General features: G+C 41.7%; 1 protein-coding gene across 8 annotated transcripts in view; it reads right to left on the reverse strand.

The window, feature by feature from the left end:
• Nucleotides 1–22,005, reverse strand: part of HNRNPM (heterogeneous nuclear ribonucleoprotein M) — a 39,392-nt gene extending 17,387 nt beyond the window's left edge. For 5 of the 8 annotated variants that reach the window (XM_081232167.1, XM_081232165.1, XM_081232163.1 and 2 more), the window contains exons 1-5: nucleotides 4,543–4,656; nucleotides 3,230–3,421; nucleotides 2,412–2,565; nucleotides 1,503–1,552; nucleotides 568–628 (exon numbers count right to left, since the gene is read on the reverse strand). In XM_081232167.1, coding sequence (XP_081088293.1) covers nucleotides 568–628; nucleotides 1,503–1,552; nucleotides 2,412–2,565; nucleotides 3,230–3,421; nucleotides 4,543–4,620 — 535 coding nt within the window. In that variant the 5' untranslated portion in view covers nucleotides 4,621–4,656. Of the gene's footprint in view, nucleotides 1–567; nucleotides 629–1,502; nucleotides 1,553–2,411; nucleotides 2,566–3,229; nucleotides 3,422–4,542; nucleotides 4,657–4,721; nucleotides 4,730–5,629; nucleotides 5,683–13,069; nucleotides 13,240–21,844 lie in introns of those variants that run through there. The other 3 variants (XM_081232169.1, XM_081232168.1, XM_081232164.1) reach the window with 3 other exon arrangements.
• Nucleotides 22,006–22,696: the final 691 nt, after the last annotated feature.

The raw sequence follows: 22,696 nt of genomic DNA on the forward strand, positions 1-22,696 counted from the left end.
TTTCTCAGAGATGGAATCAAGGTTCGTCCATTCTGTAGCATGTATCAGTACTTCACTCCTTTTTACGGCTGAGTACTATTCCACTGTGTGGATTTATCACATTTTATTTACCCATTCATCAGCTGGAATCATGCTGCCATGAACACCTGTGTACAAATTTCTGTGTGGATGTTAAGTTTTTAGCTCTCTTGTAGTATACCTAGGAGTGGAATTGCTAGGCCACATGGTAATAACCAATCGCTTTTCAACCGAAGTGCAACCTGGCTTTAATTCCCTTTGCAGTTTGTTTCTTCCCAACTACAGCCTCTACATCCTGAGTGGCCTGCCTCACACCACAGTGTAATCCTAACAATCCTTCCTAAGTTGTGAATCTCTCTACTCATTTTTTCACCCAGAAAAATCTATAGGGCAAACAAACAAACAACCTTTTTGAATGTTTCACTCAAGAATGGTCAAGATAACTGACATGGCACAAGAATGACATGGCACAAGTTCAAAGGTAATTGCAGTTTTCTGGTTAGAATAAATCAAATTCAAAATTTTAGCCATAATAATTGAGACACTTACGGGGAAGTTGTTGTGGACGCTCAGGAGGGAAAAAATCTCCCTTTGGTAAGGCCCTCTCATCCTGAAAGAGAAAGTGAATAAATCTCAGTATTCCCTGCAGTACTGTTAGCAACAGCAAAAGATGGAAACCATTTCTATCAACAGAGGATGGGTTAGATACATTATGATACACCCATGCCACAGAATAACATGCAAGTATAAAAAGGATATGTGAGAGTTGCTACCTTTTGTGTAAAGGGGGAAAGATTTTAAAAGTACACATTCATATCACTGTGGGGGATGGATGGAACCTGGGCACAAAGTAAGAGCAAGACTCCCACACTGAATTTTTCATGCTTTTTGACTTCTGAATCATGTGAAGCAATTATCTATTCAAAAAACTAAACTGAATGTTTAAAGGAACTAAAAAATTCCTTTAGAGCTCCTTTTATTTCCTTCCTGATTTGGAACCCTAACTAGATTGCCCTTGGCACGTTCCGGTCATGCTTGTATTAATACTGTTATCTTTGGCATCTTGGGCACAGCCAAAGCTGGGCTAATGTTTATACTGAAACTCTTCAACAGAACTTTAAAGGCTTTCTGAATCAGACTTAATTATGTTCACAATAGATATGATGCTAATTAAACGTACTGCAATACTCTGAAAACTGGCAACCTATATATATAAAACCATTCTGTGAAACTGATCACTTGCTCAAGCAGGATACGCAAGTGACCTCCTGACCATGCCAATAACTGTGCAAAGGAAAAAATATCTGAAGAGGTGCATGAGCAAAAAGTTATTTCTGTCATAAATTTGCTCAATGTGCTGTACCCTTTAACTTGGACTGATCCATAAAGAAAGTACAGTGGCTATGTGTATGTATACTCTTAATAAACCCATGTTTTTGCTAAACTTATCCGAGTATATTAAAGGAAAGATCCTATTAACTTACCATTTTCACGTGCATTGGTCTGTCAAATAGCAGTTGGCCATTAAACATAGCTGATATTACAATTAAGGCTATTTCCTGCAATTCTAGAAACATGCACAGCATAACAGAAATACCTAAGAGAAAAATACTCCAACTGCTGCTACCACAATCCCTCTAAGTGGTGAATTTATGAGCAATTTTGATTCCTGTTTATACTTTCAAGTATTTATTCCTACAGTAAGCATTAAAGGGACAATAAATAACACTCAAGGGGAAAAAAAGGAAACCTCAGCCTACTCCTTAGGTGTGGCGCGCCATTCATAAAACCTTACACTTCTCACCAAACCATCCTCCTCTTAAATTAAGCACTGACATCAGTTTTCTGTATGTGTCCAATAAGCCAGGTGTTCTACCATTTTTTGGAGTACCACGTTTTCTGGGTAATATATTCAGTGACAATCTTGCCTGAGTTTAGTGACAGTGTTCATGTGTGGTATTCTCCCCGTGACTACAAAGATGTAACTCTGAGGTGAGTAGGGTGAGCAGCCTAGGGTCAGAGAGAAGTGCTTCTTCCAGAATTCTGTCAATCCACTGGATAGGGCCCTATAAGGACTTACATATGAAATAACACTGAATTTCTCTCCATTCTTTGGACTTCTCCCTTCAAACCAGTCTCCTCTAAAAAGAGACAATGGAAAAGACCACTCATGGACATGTGCCTGCTTTCTAACCATCTCTTCTATCTACATAAGTACAATACTATGTAGATACTTTGTACTCCCTTAGTAATATCCATAGTAATGTATTCTCTCTAGTCACGTAGGAAATACTAATACACAAAATTACCACTTCCCCACACAAACCTGTCTTACTAGTACAACATTTAGGCTAAACTAAATTCACCAGGAGTTGAGTTCCAATAAAGGATACATATAGCTTGCACAGCTTCAATGGACTGTTCAAAAGTAACAGTGCCTATTCCACGACTTTTTCCATCCTTATCCTCAAGAATGTCTGCTCGGACCACCACACCAGCCATACTAAAAACTTCCTTCAGTTTCTTCCAGCCAACTTTATAATCCAGCTAATCAAGAGAAAGGGGAGGAAGATCTCATTGTAAACATTTTTACTACATGAATGTGACATGCCCTGGTTGGAAAACAAGCATTAGAAAATGTCACAAAAATAATGTCACAAAAATATGTTAGTATAATTTTTCAAATAGGATTACGAAGGTTTGCCTTCTACTATTTACTCTCTTTTCTCTGAAATAACAATTTAAGTCACCTCATACCTTTCAAGTTAATGCTTATTTTGTGAATACTAAAAAATGCTGTTCCCCAGATAAGGTTTACCATCATCCTCCCCAATCCACTTTCTTTTAAAAATACTTCCCTGTGCAAATGGCAAAGTATTACCATTCACCCAGACATTAACAGGAAGAGGGAAATGTCGATACACAATCTCTGCTCATACACTTTACCCTGCACCTACTTTTATACACACCAGCAAAACTCCATAAACATGGCCCCAACAGGACCATGGTCAAGCCTGTGTGACTTATGACTGCAGTGGTCATTAGGGGACAAAGCCAAGCCCGAGGATGATTTTTTAAATAAATCAAGAAGATAACATAACCCTCTTTTAAGTTTTTCTTCTCAAATGTCAGAACTACTTTTATAACACATTGACAAGATTCTCTAAAGTAGAAAATCAAACTTTATGAAACAATGTTTCCATTTACTTACATTTGCTACAAATACTGTGCTTCCAAGTCTTCCAGCCTGTAATGCATGGATAATCTCATTTGGGATGTTAGGATTATTTAGGATACTGGGTGGGATATTAATCATTCCTGGGCCACCTGGTCCCATACCCATCCCACCAGTCGTAGCCATCACCTTTTGCATTGCTCTCCTGGCATGTTCACCATCAGGATCCTAAAACAAGCACAAAAGGGTTACATTTAACTGACCCAGTGACAATTAAAACCATGCTCCCACAGTAAGTGATACCCCCAAAACTTCAGAGATTGAGAGGTTGTTTGGAAACCATTTCTCAAAATCTGTAACAAAAAATTCAAATGAAGTAAAACTAAACCACCAGGCCAGGAACAATTCTAGCCAAAAGAATGAGGAAGAAAGGAAGGGTGTAAAATTTAGCTCTCAATTGAACTAAGTAAAAAAACAAAAATAGGGAGGGGGGGGTGGATGACATGATTAAAACTTCCAGGTTGAAATAAGATCTTCAAGGGTTTGGTACAGTTGAATCTCACTAACTCAATGGGGTTTTATAATTTCTGCAAACCCAACTGGTGATTTTCCCAAAAGTTTGAGAACACAGCTCTAGACCACCAAGGTACTCCATCCTTCAGGTATTCAGGCATTTGACTCATGTGTAAAGTCTGGAAAGGTTTAAGAATCTCTGGTGTTGACAATATTCTTGAACTCTCTGCCCTTCTGCATGCTACCTTCACACAAGAGAACTTAAGCGCTACCATGCTTTCCTCTCTGAGCTCGCATATACTGACCTTCCTCCAAGAATAAGAGATAAAAATAAGTCAAGGAAGGATTGAATTAACAAAAAGCCTCCCAGTTCCCTCCAGGGAGAGAAGATACCTGATTTGGATTAGCTATGAAAAAGGATTTAAACTCATTTTAAAAAAGAAAAAAGATGGGCCAAGAACAGGGTTCAGACTGAGTAAAACTGGAGATGTAGAATACCTTAAAACAAACAAACAAAACAAACAAATACACACACAGTAAAAAAAAAAAAAAAAACATGGACTCAGTTTGACTGCCCCTGAGAAAACCAAGGCAGGCTGGCTAACACAAATCAGAGATGTTAGGAAGGCAGTCAGCAGTGGCTCAAGATGTGCTCAGCCACTATCCCAAAGTTCTTACAGGAATGACTGCTGAAGCCTGTGACTGACCCTCCTCGTTAACGACAACAGGTTGTTCTGCTCCGTAAAATGTCATCAAGGACTATTCTGTCTTTACCTAACTCCAAACAGGGACACTCGACAACTACAAACGGTATCCACAGTGTTTCATGAGCTTACTTCTTTGACTTTCAGTGGTCTTCCACTCAGACTATGCTTGTTTAGAACTTCAGCAGCTTTTTTCATGCTCTCTTCCATCTTGAATTCAACAACGCTATGAAGAGTCAAAAGGAAATGAGTGAAACCAGTCCTACAACTTAGAAGGCTCAATTGCCAATAAGCAACTAGACAATACTTACGCACATCCCTTTGGAAGAAGCCACAGACAGTCAGAAGAGCAAAGGGAAAAAAAAGAAAAAAAAATAGTGAATTTCAATGACAGTTATAAATTTAAAATATGATTTATGTAACAGTTTTTAAATTAACCCTTCTAAGGGGAAGCTGACAGAAGTGTCTTGCCTAGCCTTCCTTATTAAGAGCTCAGCTCCTTGGTATCTCCTCTTCCTTCACATTACCAGCATTGCACTATAGCTGCTGAAGTTATAATGAGCAGACCTAAATTCAGGTTCTCCGAGAAATCACACAAACTTTAGATCTGCTTCTCTCTGTACTCAATCAATTCCTTATCATACTCCTCCTAAATCCATCCCTTCCATAAATTAAGCTCATCCTTTTGATTATTCTAAGCCATTCTATTGCACGACAGAAAATAGTTAATTTTCTCTTTAAACTAGGCCAATTTTAAACGTTCAAGTTTTAGTATTTGTTTTACAATTTACTGGCACAAAGGCAACTTTTCAGAATCTTTGGTTCACACAACTTTCAAATACAGCAAACAACCAAAAAAAGTAACATTTTCTAGACAAGAACACACGTTTTACATTAATATACCACCGCTAAAATTCCATGCATAATTCACACACAGCCAATTCCTCTGTTAACAAAGAGACAATGCTGCTATTGGTCCCCAGTTATCCAAATTGGGCATCCAAACAGAATACCAAAAAGCTCTTTGCCCAGCCATTTGGAAAAGCGGGACTCCCGTTTGCAAATCCCCTCCCACCCCACTCCAATGTTTGGCAAAATCAAACATAGCTACTATAACATGAGCACTCACTGCCTTCCTGATTTCATTCGATTCCACGCCACCATACAGTTACATTTTTCATGTAGTAAATCCACAGAAGAAATTCTCTCAGACACTTACCCTTGACTTTCCTTCAGCGTCCATTAAGAGCTCCACGTATGTTACCTCACCAACTACAAATCAGTTTCCAGACGACACATAAACCAAGGGAGAAAAGCCAAGAAAACAATGGGAATTTAGAACAATCATCAGCAACCTTGTATGGAGCCTCTGCCTTATAAGAAAGCCCAGAAACACTCCATATTCTCTAAACCACCACACTAGGCATTACAGGTGTGCAGTAAAAGTAGGTGAAACTTGTTAACAATGTCCTTGATTTTCCTCCCACCTCAAACAAGCTATTTCCACAGATTTCCATATCAATTTCCCTGTCTGAAATACTCATTCATGACTAGAGGCAATCCAAATCTACAGGAAAGAAGTCTGCGTGATTCACTTTTTTGGGGAAAGAGGAAAACAGTTTTACAAATACACTCTTAATATTGCAAGAAGGTGAACAGCACACAAATTGAAATGCCACTGAACTGAGCTCAAATGCTAACTACAAAGATGTGTATATGTATAATATATATCCTCAAAGGCGCACACATGGCATGGCCGGCTACGTGGGTGTGCAACCTATCCAATCGCATGGGACTCTGCACTGAGGGCCATGCACTTGGGTTTAATGCACTGTTGCTGTCTTGAAATTCTCAGTAATTTTAAAATAAGGGGCCCTGTGTTTTCATTTTGCACTGGGCCCCACAGATTCTGTGGCTGGTCCTGCACACAGCACTAGGCTCCACAACCGTCACAAGGAGGATGTGTAAATATTCTATCACAAAACCAGAGCAGCATCTGGATTCTCTTCAGTGAATTAAAATTAAGCCAGGCTGTATTCTTGCTGCTCTCTCAACCTTCTCATTTAAGGACACAGATAAATGCAACTTAGAGCTCAGTCTGCATCTAAACAGCTACACAGACTCACTTAGGATGCTAATCTATACAAAGGGGGAAAAACAAAGCATTTCAAAAGATTCTGCAGATTTTCCTCAAGGTTTGGATTGCCAATTCATGACCACCACAACCAGATGTTAGAACCCACCTAGACAACCACCAAAATGGCTGCTGAACTTGAAGATGGCACACAGACACCAAAAAACCCCCAGAAATTTAAGTGTTAACTTTGTGGAAACAATATCTAAGCAGGCTCTCCAAAGTCAAAAAAGGGCTTTTGTTCTAAGAAATACTTTTTCTTTTTTAACGATTATTTTTATGATGGTAAAGCCTTCTCTCATTCAGTTTTCAATTTGGTTTAGCAGCCAAGGGTAAAAATAACCCTCTTAATGGGCCCAAGTCCTTCCTAGTCTAATTCCTTTGTTCAAAGGATATTAAAATTATTATGAAGATTTTAAAATTAATACACCAAGACTGAAATGTAAAATAAAAGTATTTTTAAAAATTTGAAGGGCGTATTTATTAGTAGTATATTTGCATGGCAGTTGACAGCAAGAAGGCCAAGTGTTCAAAGTTTAACTGTACAGCCTCACCTCCCTTGTCCTTTCCTGAAATATTACAAACCAAACCAGCACTTTGCACAAAACAGGAAGGAGAATCAGTGCAAAGAAATGAATAAACGAATTAGGAGGGACTGGTATAGTTTAACTTTTGGACTATGTACAACTGAAAAATGATCACAGCCAAGGGACAGTCATACAAATTGGCTTTCTGTTATCCTTACAAAAATAAAGCAATTCCCAAAATGTTGTGGTCATTCCTGAGGCCATGTTAAAAGCCATTTGTTTCAACAGCAGCAGCCATTTGAGGACCAACAGCCCGTCTCCACGTTGATGAAAATGCCAAGTAGTGTCAAGACAGTAAAGAGACCCAACCCCAAGTTTACTTCCTAGAGCTGTGACTACCACCTAATAACCTTAAAAATAACTAAAACAATCACAGTATCTAACAGCTGTAACTATGTTGTCAGAATTCAAACATTGTTGCATTTTCAAAGTTTCTAGTTTGTGCCTGTAAAGACACTGATTTATATCAAAAAGCTGTCATTGCAACCCAGAAACCAAGCAAGTCCAAACCAAACTTTTTTCCATGGTCATAACCATTTTTACAAAAAGCCAGGTTTAGAAATTAGGACTTTTTCTACTTCACATTCTAGAGACAGCACAAATCCAACTTCAATCCTCTGCACCAATACTCTGCTTAAAATGTTCCCTCTTTTTCCCCAAATGGTATAGTTGTTTATTAAAAACAAAAAATTACATTTAAAAAAGCCTCCATCCTATCAGTTTAGCCATAGGTTAGGCAAGCCTTGCGGCTCTACCACAAGTAGTGAGTATCATCAATAATGACCATGCTCCTCATGAATTCATAATTTTCTGATCTCTACCCTGAGAGACCACATCAATTCAGAGATGTAAGCAAATCACAGTTACAGGATCTGCAACAGTTGCCAATTCATACTTCCGTACAGGAAGAGAATAATAAAACCTTTAAAAGACCACCTCTCTTTTAGTTCTACATTATTAAAGCAAAGACCCGTTTAGTATAGTCAGTACAACTATCAACAAAACTTTGAAGGCAAAATTTACCAACTATTCATAGTCTGGTCACATTCAATGAAATGAAGTTTAAAAGAGCAAATCATCCAGAGCAGATCAGTTAGGACTGAGGCAGAGTTAACAAATTGGCAGTAGCAAGTCTCACAGACATGGAATTCACAGGTATTAATGAAAAATACTGCTGTTCCTCTCATTCCTGAACATGGATGGAATCCATGGAATCCCAAGAGCAGGCCACTAAGACAAATTCTACTGCAGCTTTAAACATCAAAATATCGAAATGAAAAAACTAAGACTCTGAAAAATCTAATGCCAAATGTCATCACCTACCTTTATTTTATTTTTTTAAAGGTAAGATATTTTAATATTTATTTATTTATTTATTTGACTGCTCCGGGTCTTAGCTGCGGCATGTGGGATCTAGTTCCCTGACCAGGGATCGAACCCGGGCCCCCTGAATTGCGAGCACAGAGTCTTAACCACTGGACCACCAAGGAAGTCCTTACCTTTACTTTAAAATGCTCCAAGAACTCATTATTAACCAACATTTAGGTGGGTTATTAAAAATACTACCCCAAGAATAAAACATATCATGAGGGTAAGATAATGAGCAACCCCAAAAGAATTCACGTAGTCCCTTGGAGCTACTTTGATTTAACACTCCTGCACATACTTATATCACAAAGAGTATTTGTTTCTGTATTCTCATTTCATTTACTGCTCAAGGTTGAAACAAACACGCGCATGCACACACACACACACACACACACACACACACACAAGTACAGGGGCTAAAGCTTCACTGAAAAGAATTCAAAGGGGGGTGGGGGAGGAGCTCCAAAGCAGGGCATGCTCTAATGGAAGTGTGCATGGAATAAATGCATATTTTAACTTGGAAAGCCTGTTTCTTTAATATACAGACAACTTGAAACACGGCAAAATAATTATTCTATACAATGATTACTCAATTTATGGAAAAATTAGAAAATGATTAAGCACCTTCTTGCTCCTAATTCCATGGACAAGAACAGAACTCTGCCTCTCTAACTCGACCAAAAACCAACAAATAAGCCAGGCAGGCTGCACTATTAAGGTTCAACCCAAGTACCCACAGATATGAATGCTTTAGCATCAACAGGCCTTTCCAAAACGCAGGCTGAATTTCCAACAAAGGAAAATATGAAGGAGCCAAACAGACTGGGGAGGGATTTTTACTTAAATTGAAAATAAAGTTCTGCTCCACAGACCCACAATGTAGATTATCTTCAAGAGCCAATAGAGACTTACTATTGGACTATACTTGCCCTCTGGGCCTCAGTTTTCGGTCAGCTGGAAGTTGAAACTGACTTAAAGTGATGTGTTCAATAAAAACAGAAGGATTAAGTTCTTAAGAAATCTTTGCTTACACAAGTTAAACTGACTGCTGCTAAACTGGAGACTGATTGAGAGTAAGCTGTATCACTGACCCTCCTTTCTTTCCTCCTCAAACTGTTCTCCATGTTTACTCACTGCTCGTGCAGCTCACTCCTGCCTCGCTTGCAGCTGCCCCACCTCGATGCTGCTGGCTCCCTGGTTAGGCCAGGAGAACAACAGCCCGACGACGAGCTTTCTTCATCCACACAGGACTTCTCGGTAATGTAGCACAACAATATTTAAGTTTAGAATTCCCAAGATCAATCACCTTTTGTTCACGAAGTCTTAACTTTTCGCCCAGACCTTATGGTCAAACACTTTTGAGATGTGTATCCCAATATCGATCCAGTGATGAAAATGAGGTAGCTGTTGAGACTGTTAAGTCACTTTCAAACCTGGTTTGGCAATCTCCAATTCAAATTTCCTATTACACTGGCTCTCAATTTTTTGTTTCAATCCACTCTTCAGTGTTCACAGCAGTCATTTGTTCCATGTAGTATCTCCGTTAAAAAATAAGTATGATCAAAAGGAAGGACAATAGAAACCTTTCCTTTGCTCCATCAGACACTTAGAGCAGGAAGGGGAAAGCTCAGGGAATGCTCAAGTTCAATTCTGCAGGCTGTTTAATCCATGTCCCTGCATGATATGATGGGGGAGGGGGCGGGGGAAGCACCCTGGCACAGAACAAAACAAAGCTCTCAGTACCTTTTCTCTTTAAAGTCAGCAATGCTGATTTCATGATAGTGCCACCAAACAAGTCTTGTGATCCCATCCAGGGGAAAAGGCATAAGTGGCTTGTTCACATAATACATGCGTTATTAATAGGATCTCCTAGAAGGCTGTTAAATGCTAACAAATACGGAGAATATACACTTGGTGTCCAAGGAAGGGGAAAAGATCGGGAACTAGGAAGGGGTACATGAGGCACTCTCAGGCATGATTATCCTTAGGAAAAAAACTCGTCTTGCCATCTCAAAGCTACTACTTGAGTTCTGACAGGCAGCAATTATAGGCAGTGCTGCAATGACAGAGCATTTTTCAGATCTTTAAGCCAAGGACAACTAATTCTAGCTATTCCACTAGTTTCCTGAAACAACAGGACTATGATTTCATCCGGAACAGACTCTTAAAATGTAGACTGATAAAGAGTGGTTGGATTATAACAGCCCAAATCTCTGTGGTTTGCCCACTTCAGAGACTATCTTGAGACTAATACTTTTAGAGTGCAAGTGCCTCTATCCGCAACTTTTTTTTCCTATGCAACAACAGTCTGCAAAAACCTTAAAACATGTGCAACGCATTTCAAGTAAATATTTCAGATTTCAAATAATCATTGAAACATATTTTTGGTGTACCAAGACATGAATTAAAATATTTTTTAAAACCACATAATGAAAATAAGGACATTTTTAAGAAATCGTACGTATGTAAACAGTAAATTTCTTTAGACTTCACATACTGAATATAAGATTTACCATAAAAAGATTACCTTTCTCTTATACATCCCTTTATCCACAATCCAATACTTCTAATAATTTAATTAAACAGAAAAGTAATTTAACCTGTACAGGGAGCTCTAAACAAGAACATTTTAAGGTTTGTTAAGAATAACTGATTTACTGCACACCTGTAATTCTAAATTACACCACCAAAAATACACTGAAAGGGCTGAGCCAGGGCATTAATAGCAGTATGCCAAGGGAATATGAGAACCAGTTTGGAAGTATCCGAATAAACCACCAGGCTGGCTCCACACTTAATACAGTGCAAAATAGGAAATTGAGGTGAACTGCTTCTACATCCAGAAACGTCATGGCTGCTGCTGCTACCAGCTTTAAGGCTTCCAAAACTGAATTACTGAATGGTAAAGCAGTAAAAATGTCACCTACTTTATCCATCATGTCCCAAAACTGGTTCACACACTCCTAAAAATGGAAAAATAATTTGGCCTGCAATCTCTTACAAAATTCTAACAATTGCATTTTCAAAGCCACATTCCTGGTTCTTGGAACTACTATACCTTATTATCAATGGAAGTATCAATTCAGCGGTTCAACCAAATCACGAGAACACAAATTTGGGGTTATTCCAAAAACTAAGTCGAATGAGACCCAACTGTACTGTACAGAAATTCTAAGCTTTATTGAAGCAGCAGTCCCAAAAACCAAGAACACTGCATCTGGGATGCCACATGACACGCCCTTCAGACAAAAAGAAGAAACTTCACTCTTGCCCTAGGAGCATTGGCAGGAATGATTTGGCTGATCAAGGCAGGAAAACAAATCTCACACCAAAACGTTTTTCCATCCATGTTACCTGGAGAAATACTACATGGGAGCAGCCTACATGACTGTACAGAGAGGTGCATGGTGCCTAGTGCTTCTGGCATGTCATGGTTGAATTAAGTGATGGGACAATGATGGAAGTGGGCCATTCATAATTTCAAAACCCAATGCTGGGAGCACCAGTACACATACCAAAATGGCCTATCCAAGTGGCATCTGTCACTGAAATGTTAATCATTTGACAAATCAAGCTCACATCTCTTTTCATTATGAATGCTCCAGAAAAGCCAGTACCTTTCAGTCCTTCAAAAAGACTCCATTTAAGAATAATTTGATTCTAGGTTTCCCTTGGGGTAGGGGTGAGGGGAGACCTCAAGGCATTAGGCAAATGGTTCTCTATCAATAATTTTGTTTAAACCTGGGCTGAGCAATCTCTTTAGCCCTGTGTGCCACCAGCAGGGCCCAGAATCAGGAAAAGAAGACAAAAGAAGCAGAACAAGAGTGTGAAAAGAAGGACACACTTGGTGTGCATGGGGGTGGGGGGGGAATGGGGTGTGTGTGAAGCAGAGGACCATGGGGGCAACCAACCCCCTAGGACCTCCTGGTGGCAGCAGAGCTTCATTCAGTTGCTTCCTCTGCCCTAGGCCAGACTTTAACACCAGGGCTGTGACCATGTGTGCCTAAAGGCACCAAATTACACAGCAGATGCTTTATTTTGAGCTATCCAATTGCCAATCTACTCTGTGTTTTCCTCCCCAGGGTGGGGAAGCCTAACAGTTTAAATACAAGCTACGGTTTTATAATTTAGGATCTGAGCAGCACAAGTTCCACCTACCAAATTTTGATCCCAGGAAGACAGCCACAAAATTTAAACAAACTACCTTCCCGCCAGAATTTTAAAACAAAAAGGAAAAAGAAAAAATTTCTCCCACCTCATATGAAGAATTCAAAGTTTCCTTAACACAAAGAGGCTCCCCTCAAGCTTAATCAAAGCCCTATTAACCATATTAAGCCAGTAAAATCATTCGTAGGCCAAGGGATCAAACAAACAACCTGTTTGACACACAAGTGCATGACCACAAAAAGTAAAAATAAAAAAGTAGGATGGGGGGGCTTCACTCTCAAGCCTGGAGAGAACACATGCTCTACCCAGAACAGCTTCACTGACAAAAGAATAACCAAGGAATTATCCACAGAGAAGATGACACACCAACCTTCTGACCCTACTCAACCACCAGTACCATTACCTTTTTCTTTAACCAGGTCTTTAAGTGACTGCCATTTCACATCAAAAGGTATGTTTGTAATGAAGGCTCTGTATCTTTTAGTTGGATTGGCATATGGCTCAAAGCGATTGCCTCCTCTTTTTATGTTTTTCTCCTTCCTCTTCTCATTCTGAGCTGGTCGTTCTCCTTCACTGAATTCAAAAGAGAGGGGGAAAAAAAAGTCCATATGTTAGCACAATACTAAAGACAATATTTGATTTTCCAGGTTTACAATCCCACATAAAGTTACATGTAACACAAGACTAATATTGATTCTGATTTGAGACAAACTAAAGTGGTCCATACAGCAGAAAATTGCAGTAGTACACTCCTTACAACCCACCTATCAAAAAAAAAGTCATTCCCAAGACAAGTGTGCTTTCCTAGGCCTTCACACACTCCTGTGGGGCTCAAACAGAGGTGGGGGAGACAGGCCAACTCCCTGCCCAAGGTGCTTTAACTCCAAGACAGAAACAGGAAAAGAGAAGGAAGATTTATAAGATTTCATGGAACAGAAATGAGGTGGTACACACAGGCCCAACCAATCTTAGCTTTACAAATAAAAGTGTCTTTCATTGTGGGAGGAAAAAAATTGGACTCAGGTACTTGTACACCATTAGCAGCATTATTCACAATAGCAAAAGGTGAAAACAACCTGTGTCCACCAACAGATGAATGAAATAAACTAAATGTGGTAGATCCATACAATGGAATATTACTTATTCAGCCATAAAAAAAGAATGAAGTGCTGATACATGCTTCAACACAGATGAACTTTGAAAACATTATGCTAAGTGAAATAAGCCAGACATAGAGAAAAAAGGAATAGAGGTTACCAAGGACTGGGGAGAGGTGGGAATGGCGAGTTACTGTTTAATGGCTACAGAGTTTCTGTTTGGGATGATAAAAGAAAAAAGTTCTGGAAATGGCGAGTGGCTATTGGCATAGTGTACAACACTGTACCTAATGCCACTAAACTGTACACGTAATCATTTTAGGATGGCAAAATTTACATATAGTTTACCACAACTTTTAAAAACAAAATTTTTTAAGGGAAAGAAAACATTCTCTACTCAACCCTATTACTTTGAGGCTAGGGAAACTGAAGTCTGAGCAACGCTGATAGGTAAAAGACAGCATGCAAACAATTCTACCTTTGGCAAAGAAGGGTGGATTTGTTTTTCTGGCATGGCCTTTCCTGTAATACTCTTTACTTTGTGTGTTGGCTGCTTCCATGGAGTTACATTTCTAAACTCTACAAGTACGAATCTGGCTTAAGAGTGGGCAGGAAAAGTTTCACAAGAAATGCAGGCTCCCAAAGCACAGAACCAGACAGGCTGGAAGCCCAGTCCATAGCCCAGGAACCAGACAGGGTGTGCACAGCAGGGCAAGGCCCTGCGCTGGCTGCGTGTGGCTGTTCCGAGCCCCCTTTGACCATAGGCAGACACCTGTGAGAGCTGACCAGGAACAACTGGGGAGGCAGCAGCCACAGAAGTCCTCTCAGGGCACTAAGTCCAGCACTTTCTGCTTCCCAAGCCCTATGCTTTCCACCAGTGAGAATCAAGGGACTCCCAAACTACAGATTCTAGCAGAGACTTTGTGATCCACGACAAAAACGGAAAGAAAACAAAAAGTCAAGATTACAGTATTGATGATTTATAAGACCACCTTCTTTAACGTAAAGGGTTGATCTTTATTCTAGGATATGTCTTCCCTGTGTCGGGGAGGGGTAGTGTTCAAACATCAATGGTAGCTGGAGGACTTTCAGTGTACTTGGAAAAATTAAAGTTAGCCACTTTTTGTAGTCCCCAAAGTATTTTTTTCTACTGGTCCCTCATATCCAAACACAGGCGTGCCAAGTGGTAACCCAGTGTAGTTATCACCCTAGGCAAAACTAAGGAAAGCAACTTCCTGCATGATCTGAACTATACTAACATGCAATAAATAGACCTCCTTCACACGGGCTGGCAGATGGGGGAGGGGGAGTAGGGCCACACCAATCCCCAGATTCCTAGAATTCTTCACTCTGTCTACCCAGGCCCACAACAGACCCTCCTCAGACTGACTGCACACCGCAAGCACAGTTCAACCATCCACTCCATATGAAAGCCCTGCACCCGTCTGCCAGACAGAGCATGCATCTTACCCTCCGTACATAAGGAGGAAGTGTGTTACAATTCATAAAATGTAGATCAATCTACATTTCATGGGCCTACAGAGGGTCTGTGGGTAGGAATATATTTTAGAACTGGTTTCTTTTGAAACCCAAACATTCTACAATCTACATTAAAAAAAACATTATTCTGGGCTTCCCTTGTGGCACAGTGGTTGAGAGTCCACCTGCCGATGCAGGGGACACGGGTTCGTGCCCTGGTCCGGGAGGATCCCACGTGCCGCGGAGCGGCTGGATCCGTGAGCCATGGCCGCTGGGCCTGCGTGTCCGGAGCCTGTGCTCCGCGACGGGAGAGGCCGCAGAGGTGAGAGGCCCGGGTACAGCAAAAAAAAAAAAAAAAAAAAACCATTATTCTGACACAGGGTTCATGACACAGTAATGCTTCCAGCCTGTGTTTTCGAAGACTGCCCAGCTCACCTTATTAGTTACAAAATGTATAAATAACTAATTACAAGACAAAGTAGGTAACAAAGTGTCTAGGCCATATTCTGCCATGCATCATTACTACTAAGAATAAACTACCCAATCTAACCCCAGAAGCTGGGGATTTGGTTTGGGGTTAATCCACATCACATGGCTCATCATCAAGAAAGCAGCTCAAATGGATTATGGCCAAGGTGTGAGCAAAGCACTACTGCACCCAAGTCCTTCTCTGGCTAATCATTTCCTCTCTCTGAGAAGTTTCTTCCTATCTCATCACTTCCAGTTTCTTAAAAAATTGACCTTTTTGTAACTCTATTAATCACCATCAACTCTATTCTTGACAGAATTGTAGAAAACCACCCTCAAAGAAACCTCACGTGACGCATGTTCAAGTACAGATGATGTGACAGTTTAAGAAAAGCCCACTGTTTAAATGTTTAATTCAACTTTCTCACTTACCTTCGGGATAAAATTAGGGAAATATGCTTCTAAGCCCTAAAATACATGTAACACTTAACTGTGAAAACCTTTTAGAAGCACATTTTTATAGGTAGACTATAATTTAGCTACACTGATGAAATAAACTGCTTTATCCTAAATACCCCAAATTTAGAATATTACAGAATCTTAAATGTTAAAACACACCTACCATACATTATCCACAACTAGATACTTACCCAGAAGAAAATACATCCATACAAAAATTTAGACCTGAATGCTCATAGCAACATTATTTGTAATATCCCGAAACTGGAAATCTAAATGTCTACTAACAGGTAAATAAACAAACTATTGTATATCCATACACTGAAATACTACTCAGCAAAAAGTAATGAACTACACACAACGTGGATGAATCTCAAAATACTTACTCAAAGAAATCAGACAAAAAAGGAGTACATATGGTAATATTTCATCATATACAACTATATTTGAGAAAATCTAATCTGGCAAACTAATCTATAGCGGGTGTTCCCAACCTCAACACTACTGATATTTGGGGGCCAGATTTTTTTGTTGTGGAGGCTGCCCCGTGCACTGTAGGATGTTAAGCAGCATCCCTGACCTCTACCCAAGAGAGGCCAGTAGCAGCCCCATTCCTCAGACTTGAAAATGAAGATCAAAAATATCTCCAAGACACTTCCAAATGTCCCCTGAAGGGAAAGAAGAAATCACCCCATTGAGAACCACTGATGCATACTGATGGCCTGGGGGTGGGGAGAGAAACGACTCAGAGGATTACAAAGGGGCAGCAAAGGGGGTTATGGTTGTATTTATTATCTTGATTCAGTGAGGGTATCAAATCGTACACTTCCAACTTATGCAGTTTATTGTGCCAATTATACATTTTTTAAGTTTCCACTTGTTTCTTAAATTTCAAACCTAACCCCAGTATAACCTGACTTGTAACTCCTATATAAAGTAACACATTTGTCATCTTTCAAAGAAACTGAAGCTACCTAAGCAAGCTAAATGCCTTACCAATATTCTCCTTGTTAAGTGGCTCCCAATTCCCAATCAACACCCCATCTGATTCTGGCACCCAATCATCTACCTGAAGTTCTAAATAGACCCAACATGTTAAAAAACTTCTTCTGACATTCTATCAATCTAATTCATGATACATCAATAAAGATAAGGCCAAAGTATCTGTAAGAACCTCCCAAGTCATTAAAATAAGATTAATTATGTTTAATATGGCTTTGGAATTGTTTCACTGACTGCATTCTTTGAAAACTGATAATTTAACATGTCACTGCTCCACCATACTAGAATTATACTGTACATAAAGATCACAAGTAAAAAGGTTGAGTGCCTGCCTATTTCACCAAGGGCTGCCACATTCACCACGTAAAACAGTGAATCCCTACCCTCCCTTATGCCTCCATGGCATTCCTTCCCACGTATAATACTCTCATTATTCTCAGTTTTTCAATCAAGAGTGTAGTTTGAAACGGCAACCCCGATACCTTGAAATCCTGACCACATCTCCTGAGGGAAAAGACTCTCCCACCCCCATATTCCCCTGAGAACCATCCCTTATGTAAAATGACTCTTCACAGAAATCCTTTCAATCCTGAGTTTCCCCCAACACATTTAAGATGTGGAGAGCACTATTCACAGCACTATTCTAGCTCCAGGTCCACCTCTTCACTACCCACGTGACCTAAGCTCTTTCCGTCTCTGGTTCTTTACCAGCAAAACCAGCATAACCTGTATCCATGTAGCTCACAGGGATGTCGTTGAGAATCAACAATCAGCCTAACAAAAAGCAGGTTGGTAAATGTTAAGCGCAATACCTAAGGGAGCAGTACTACAGGTGACTAAGAGGTAGGGTTATCTAGGTCTGAACCCCAACGCCACCAACTCTTTGTCAGGCCTCAGTTCCTTCATCTGTGAAAGGAGGTTACTTATCCACACTGGCAAGTTTAAAGGAGAGACTTGGCACACTAACTGTGGCAATGATATATTTTTGTACCAAAAATTTTCTGGAGAATGATTCACTCCTTGCCTTCTACCATTGCACATACTGATTAGGGTTTAAAATAAGCCCACTGGGGCCATGGCTGAGGAAACCTAGGCACTATACTCATTACAGACTACCAAAGGAGCAATTCAGCTTCCACCTCTATGACTGCAAAACATGGTAATGGGAGAGACCATCTGCGAACTCCTAAATGAAACAAGCAACCTAATCTTTGCAGACTAGCATCTCCCTGCCTAGCCATGAATAAAATCAAAGAGCAGAGTGAAAGCAAAGAGCTGGCAGCATGCATTCAAACAACCTACAGCCCCTATTCTCATCTTGAGCTCACAATCAAATGTGCCTCAAAATTATTATCAAGTATACAATCACTTTTTAAAGTACAGCAAACACTCAAATCATTGCAAAGCACAGAGAATCTGGTTTAAAAAAAAAAACAAAACACTTCAAATAACTGTGTTCAGTGAGAGGTTAGCAGGGTGGTGTGTGGAAGCAGCAAAGGACCTGGAGTCAAGGTGGCCTCCCCCAGATTCTTTGGGTCAGTTTCCTTAACCTGGGTCTTCTCAATTGTTTAAAAAAAAAAAAAAAAAAAAGTTTTTCTTGACTGTAAAACAGTGTCAACACTAACATTACATCCTCAGGAATTTATACTAAATACAAAGTTTTATTTTTAAAATAGCCTCTCAGTTTTCTGATTCAGCCACAAGGTGTGGAGTAGGTTAAGTCACTGATTTTAAATGGACGGTGCAACCTTTATTTTTAAAAAATAAAATTTTAAATTAAAAAAAAAATCAAACCTAAGCCTACATGGTCCTCTAAAATGAACGCTTTTACCTCCTGACTAATATACTCTAACTCTGAATCTTGACTAATTTTTTTTAACTTCAGAATTTATTTTTTTTAATTAATTTATTTTTATTCATTTATTTTTGGCTGCATTAGGTCTTGTTGCTGCATGCAAGCTTTTCTAGTTGTGGTGAGCACACTTCTCACTGTGGAGGTTTCTCTTGTTGTAGAGCATGGGTTCTAGGCACGCGGGCTTCAGTAGCAGTGGCGGCTTGCAGGCTCTAGAGCGCAGGCTCAGTAGTTGTAGCGCACGAGCTTAGTTGCTCCGCGGCATGTGGGATCTTCCCAGACCAGGGATCGAACCCGTGTCCTCTGCACTGGCAGGCAGCTTCTTAACCACTGCACCACCAGGGAAGTCCCTTGACTGTCTTTAGATGCAACAGATTTCTCATCAAAATAAAACAAATCCTCCTCTTATACCCAGAAGAAAAGGAACTGCAAAACAAGCTGTCCTATGTGGGGTCCTCATCAAGCTTGCTATCTCACTGCCTTTTTGGTTTACAGCACACTGCACTCCTGGTGGAGACAAAGGTAAGAAGAATCCAGTCTCACTCATTTCCCATCCCTCAAAGGCTTTCAAGATAAAAATCTAAATTCCTTAGTCTGGAATTCATTGCCCACCAGCTGGCCCCCAGTGCTCCAGCAGTTTGGGTTCTTTATAAATACGTATCAAATATATAAATATATAAAAATCCCTAGTCTTTGGACACTCTCCTCTCTGCCTCTCTCCATCATCTTTCATCCTCCTCCCCCTAGAGGAACACCTCTTAACTGCCCCCAGCAGGTTAGGTTGCGGGGAGGGGAGCCCCTCCATGCTCCCTACCTAGTAACTCCTTTTACTAATACCACAATTACTTTACTACAAAAATATTCGTTGGCCTTCCCTGTGAGCAGTGGGGGGGCATTTGTTTTCTAAAGAACTCTGCTTTAAAAGCTTTGTGATGCAAAAAAAAAACACCACAAACACAAACTTTTCCAATGGCCCTCCCAAACAGATCTAAGTGTTCGTAACTTCCTAAAATAGTCTCTACTAAGCAGTCCTAGACTTTGAGGTTCTTTCCAACAAGGGCTCTTTTAGCTCTAAAACCTTCAGATTCTTTCTAATAGCCCATGTGTTAACGTACGTCACAAAATGACTATTTGGAATCAGTCACAAAATGACTATTTGGAAATGGACAGTGGAAAATGGGAAATTTGAAAAATGTACCCCAGATGCTATAATCTATAACTAATAACTTCTCACCTAGCACGATTCTAGCAGCACTCCATCCTGTGATAAAGAAATAAAGGAAATAGACAGGTAATGAAAAAAGTTTAAATGAACACATCCCTTTCCAGAGTTTTCAATAAAGGGCTGGGAATACTTCTAAGATGCCTTTCTCTTGATTTCCAAGGACCAGTAACCACGGTATTTTGTTCCTCCCCACCTAAGGAGAGAAAGTTTAACAACATGGCTAGTATTTAGTGAGTGCTCATTAACAAAGCGCTTTAACTACATTCACTTTTAATCCCCACGAACTCCAATTATGCACATTAAAAATTTGTGGGAAGGCAAATTTATAGGAGACAGAACGTATAACACAGGTAACCAGGAGAGGGGGAGAAGAGTAAGTTACTGTTTAATAGCTAGTTTCTGTTTGGGATGATGAAAAAGTTCTGGACGTGGATACTGGTGATGGCTGCACAACACCGCAAATGCAGTTGATGCCACTGAATCGTACACTTAAAAATGGCTAAAACTGTAAATTTCACCTTACGTATGTTACCAAAATTTTTAAAAACCTTATGTGGTAAATCAAATGTGTGCCCAGCCTTCCCCTGGTCCGCCCCCCACAGCTGCCGGGAGGAGGCAAAACGTCTCATCTTTCAGGCGCCTGTAATCAGAATGAATGGGGTTCAAGGGGACATAAGGTGATGTTTTAAAGCTTTACGGAAACTTTAAAAACCGAGGACCCGAGACAGACCTCTAAACAGGACTGAAAGGGTGACGGAGTTTGGAAATGGGTGAACCCGTCTGATGATGGAAAAATCTTCCACTGGAACACGGAAGAGAATGTTTCCCTTTTTTTTTCCCCCCTATAGTTTGTTTCTACGGCTGAACATTGAGCAGCAGGTCCGATCTCTCCACAAATACCTACGGCGCACCTGGGGAGGAGGTAAGGGACTTGAGCCGTGGCCAGAGCGTGGAGCCAGGGGCGGTTCCGACCGGGGCACTTATCGCGGGGCCGGGGCAGGGGGGGCTGGAGAGGAGGGGAACGGCGCGCGCCGGGAGGCGGGAGGGGGGAAGGAGGCTCCCGGAGCCGGCCTCGCGGTCCTTCCCGATACCCACCCGCCTCTGCTACTGTTTACCCGGACCGACAACGGGCGAGATCCTGCGTGCGCAATCCCTCCCCTCCCCCCACTTTACCGATCGGGAAACTGAGGCCACGGGCCATTGCGGAGAGACGTGAAACCTTGCGCCCAACCAAGGTCACCCGATAGGCGAGCGGGTCGCGGACTCCGGGGCTTGTCGGCTCCGGGGCCCGCGCGCCATTATCCCCGCGCGCAGAGGCCCGGCCTGAGGCCTTTGCGTCGGGATCGGGATCGGACCCGGCCTGGAGGGACCGGGGGAGTTGAGGCCCGAGGCCTGGGAAGAAGGATCTGTCCTAGAGGCGCTCCCGGGGCCGCCCGGCTTCATCCCTCACGGCCTGGGCGGCCCCCACCCTCGGCAGACCCTGAGGGGAAAGCCCGGCCGAGGCCGCGCCGGTGGGAAGCCGCCAAGACCTAACGGAGCCGCCGCCGGCCACCGCAAAAGTGCCCGGCCTGGGACAAGGAGCCGTGGAATACTCACCCTTTCGGGCCCGGAGCTCCGTTGCCACTCGGCACGCCGGGCGCGCCGCTCTCCTCCTCCATTTTGGGCTCCGTCGCCGCCACCTCGGCTGCCGCTTCGACCCCTGCCGCCATTTTCTCCGCGTCTGGGCTTTGTGTGAGCGAGCGGGATGCGCGGCGCTGCGCCTGCGTGCTCACGTGATTCAGCGCGACCAGTAACGTCTGCTCGCGCCGCGGCGGCCTCCCGCCTCCTTCCCTCCAGCCCCGGGCCACGCCCCTGTTCCGGGCCACGCCCCCGCCGCGCGCAGGCGCGCACCGTCAGCTGTTACTAATTCATTCTCGCGACTAACTTGCGTTTGGCGCCTACTGGATACTCCATACGCTCTCCAAGTCTGGTAGAGGCGCCATCTCTCCACCCCCCCACACGTGGACCTCGTCACTCCCAGCTTTCTGTAATCAGAGCTAGGGCAGAAGGGCAGCGAAAGTTCTGTTTACTAGGCTAGAAAGGAGTTAGGCAGGCAAGGGAAGGACACTGAAGGACCAGGCCATAGGACAAATGTGTAAAATGCTCTCTCTCTAAGCAAGTATCATCCTGCACCAAGAATATCTGGGCTCTATCCGACCTGTCTCCCCACCATGCTGAGAAGTCCTGGGTGCAGAGCCCATGGCCTAAGTCTCTCACTGACAGCCGTCAACAACCAGACGCCTCGCTGGAGGATTTGAATGTGCTTATGAATGTTTCTTGAGTGAATGAACAAGCAAGAAGCCAAACATGGTGATAGAAATCACATGATGGGGCTCCTTTCTGCCTGACCGTGGGCCCCTCTGCCCTGAGAGCTCGGCCCTGTCCCCAAATGGGTTTTCAGAGCTGTTA

The sequence above is a fragment of the Mesoplodon bidens genome, assembly GCF_964165515.1.
Source record: "Mesoplodon bidens genome assembly, chromosome: 4".
NCBI lineage: Eukaryota > Metazoa > Chordata > Mammalia > Artiodactyla > Ziphiidae > Mesoplodon > Mesoplodon bidens.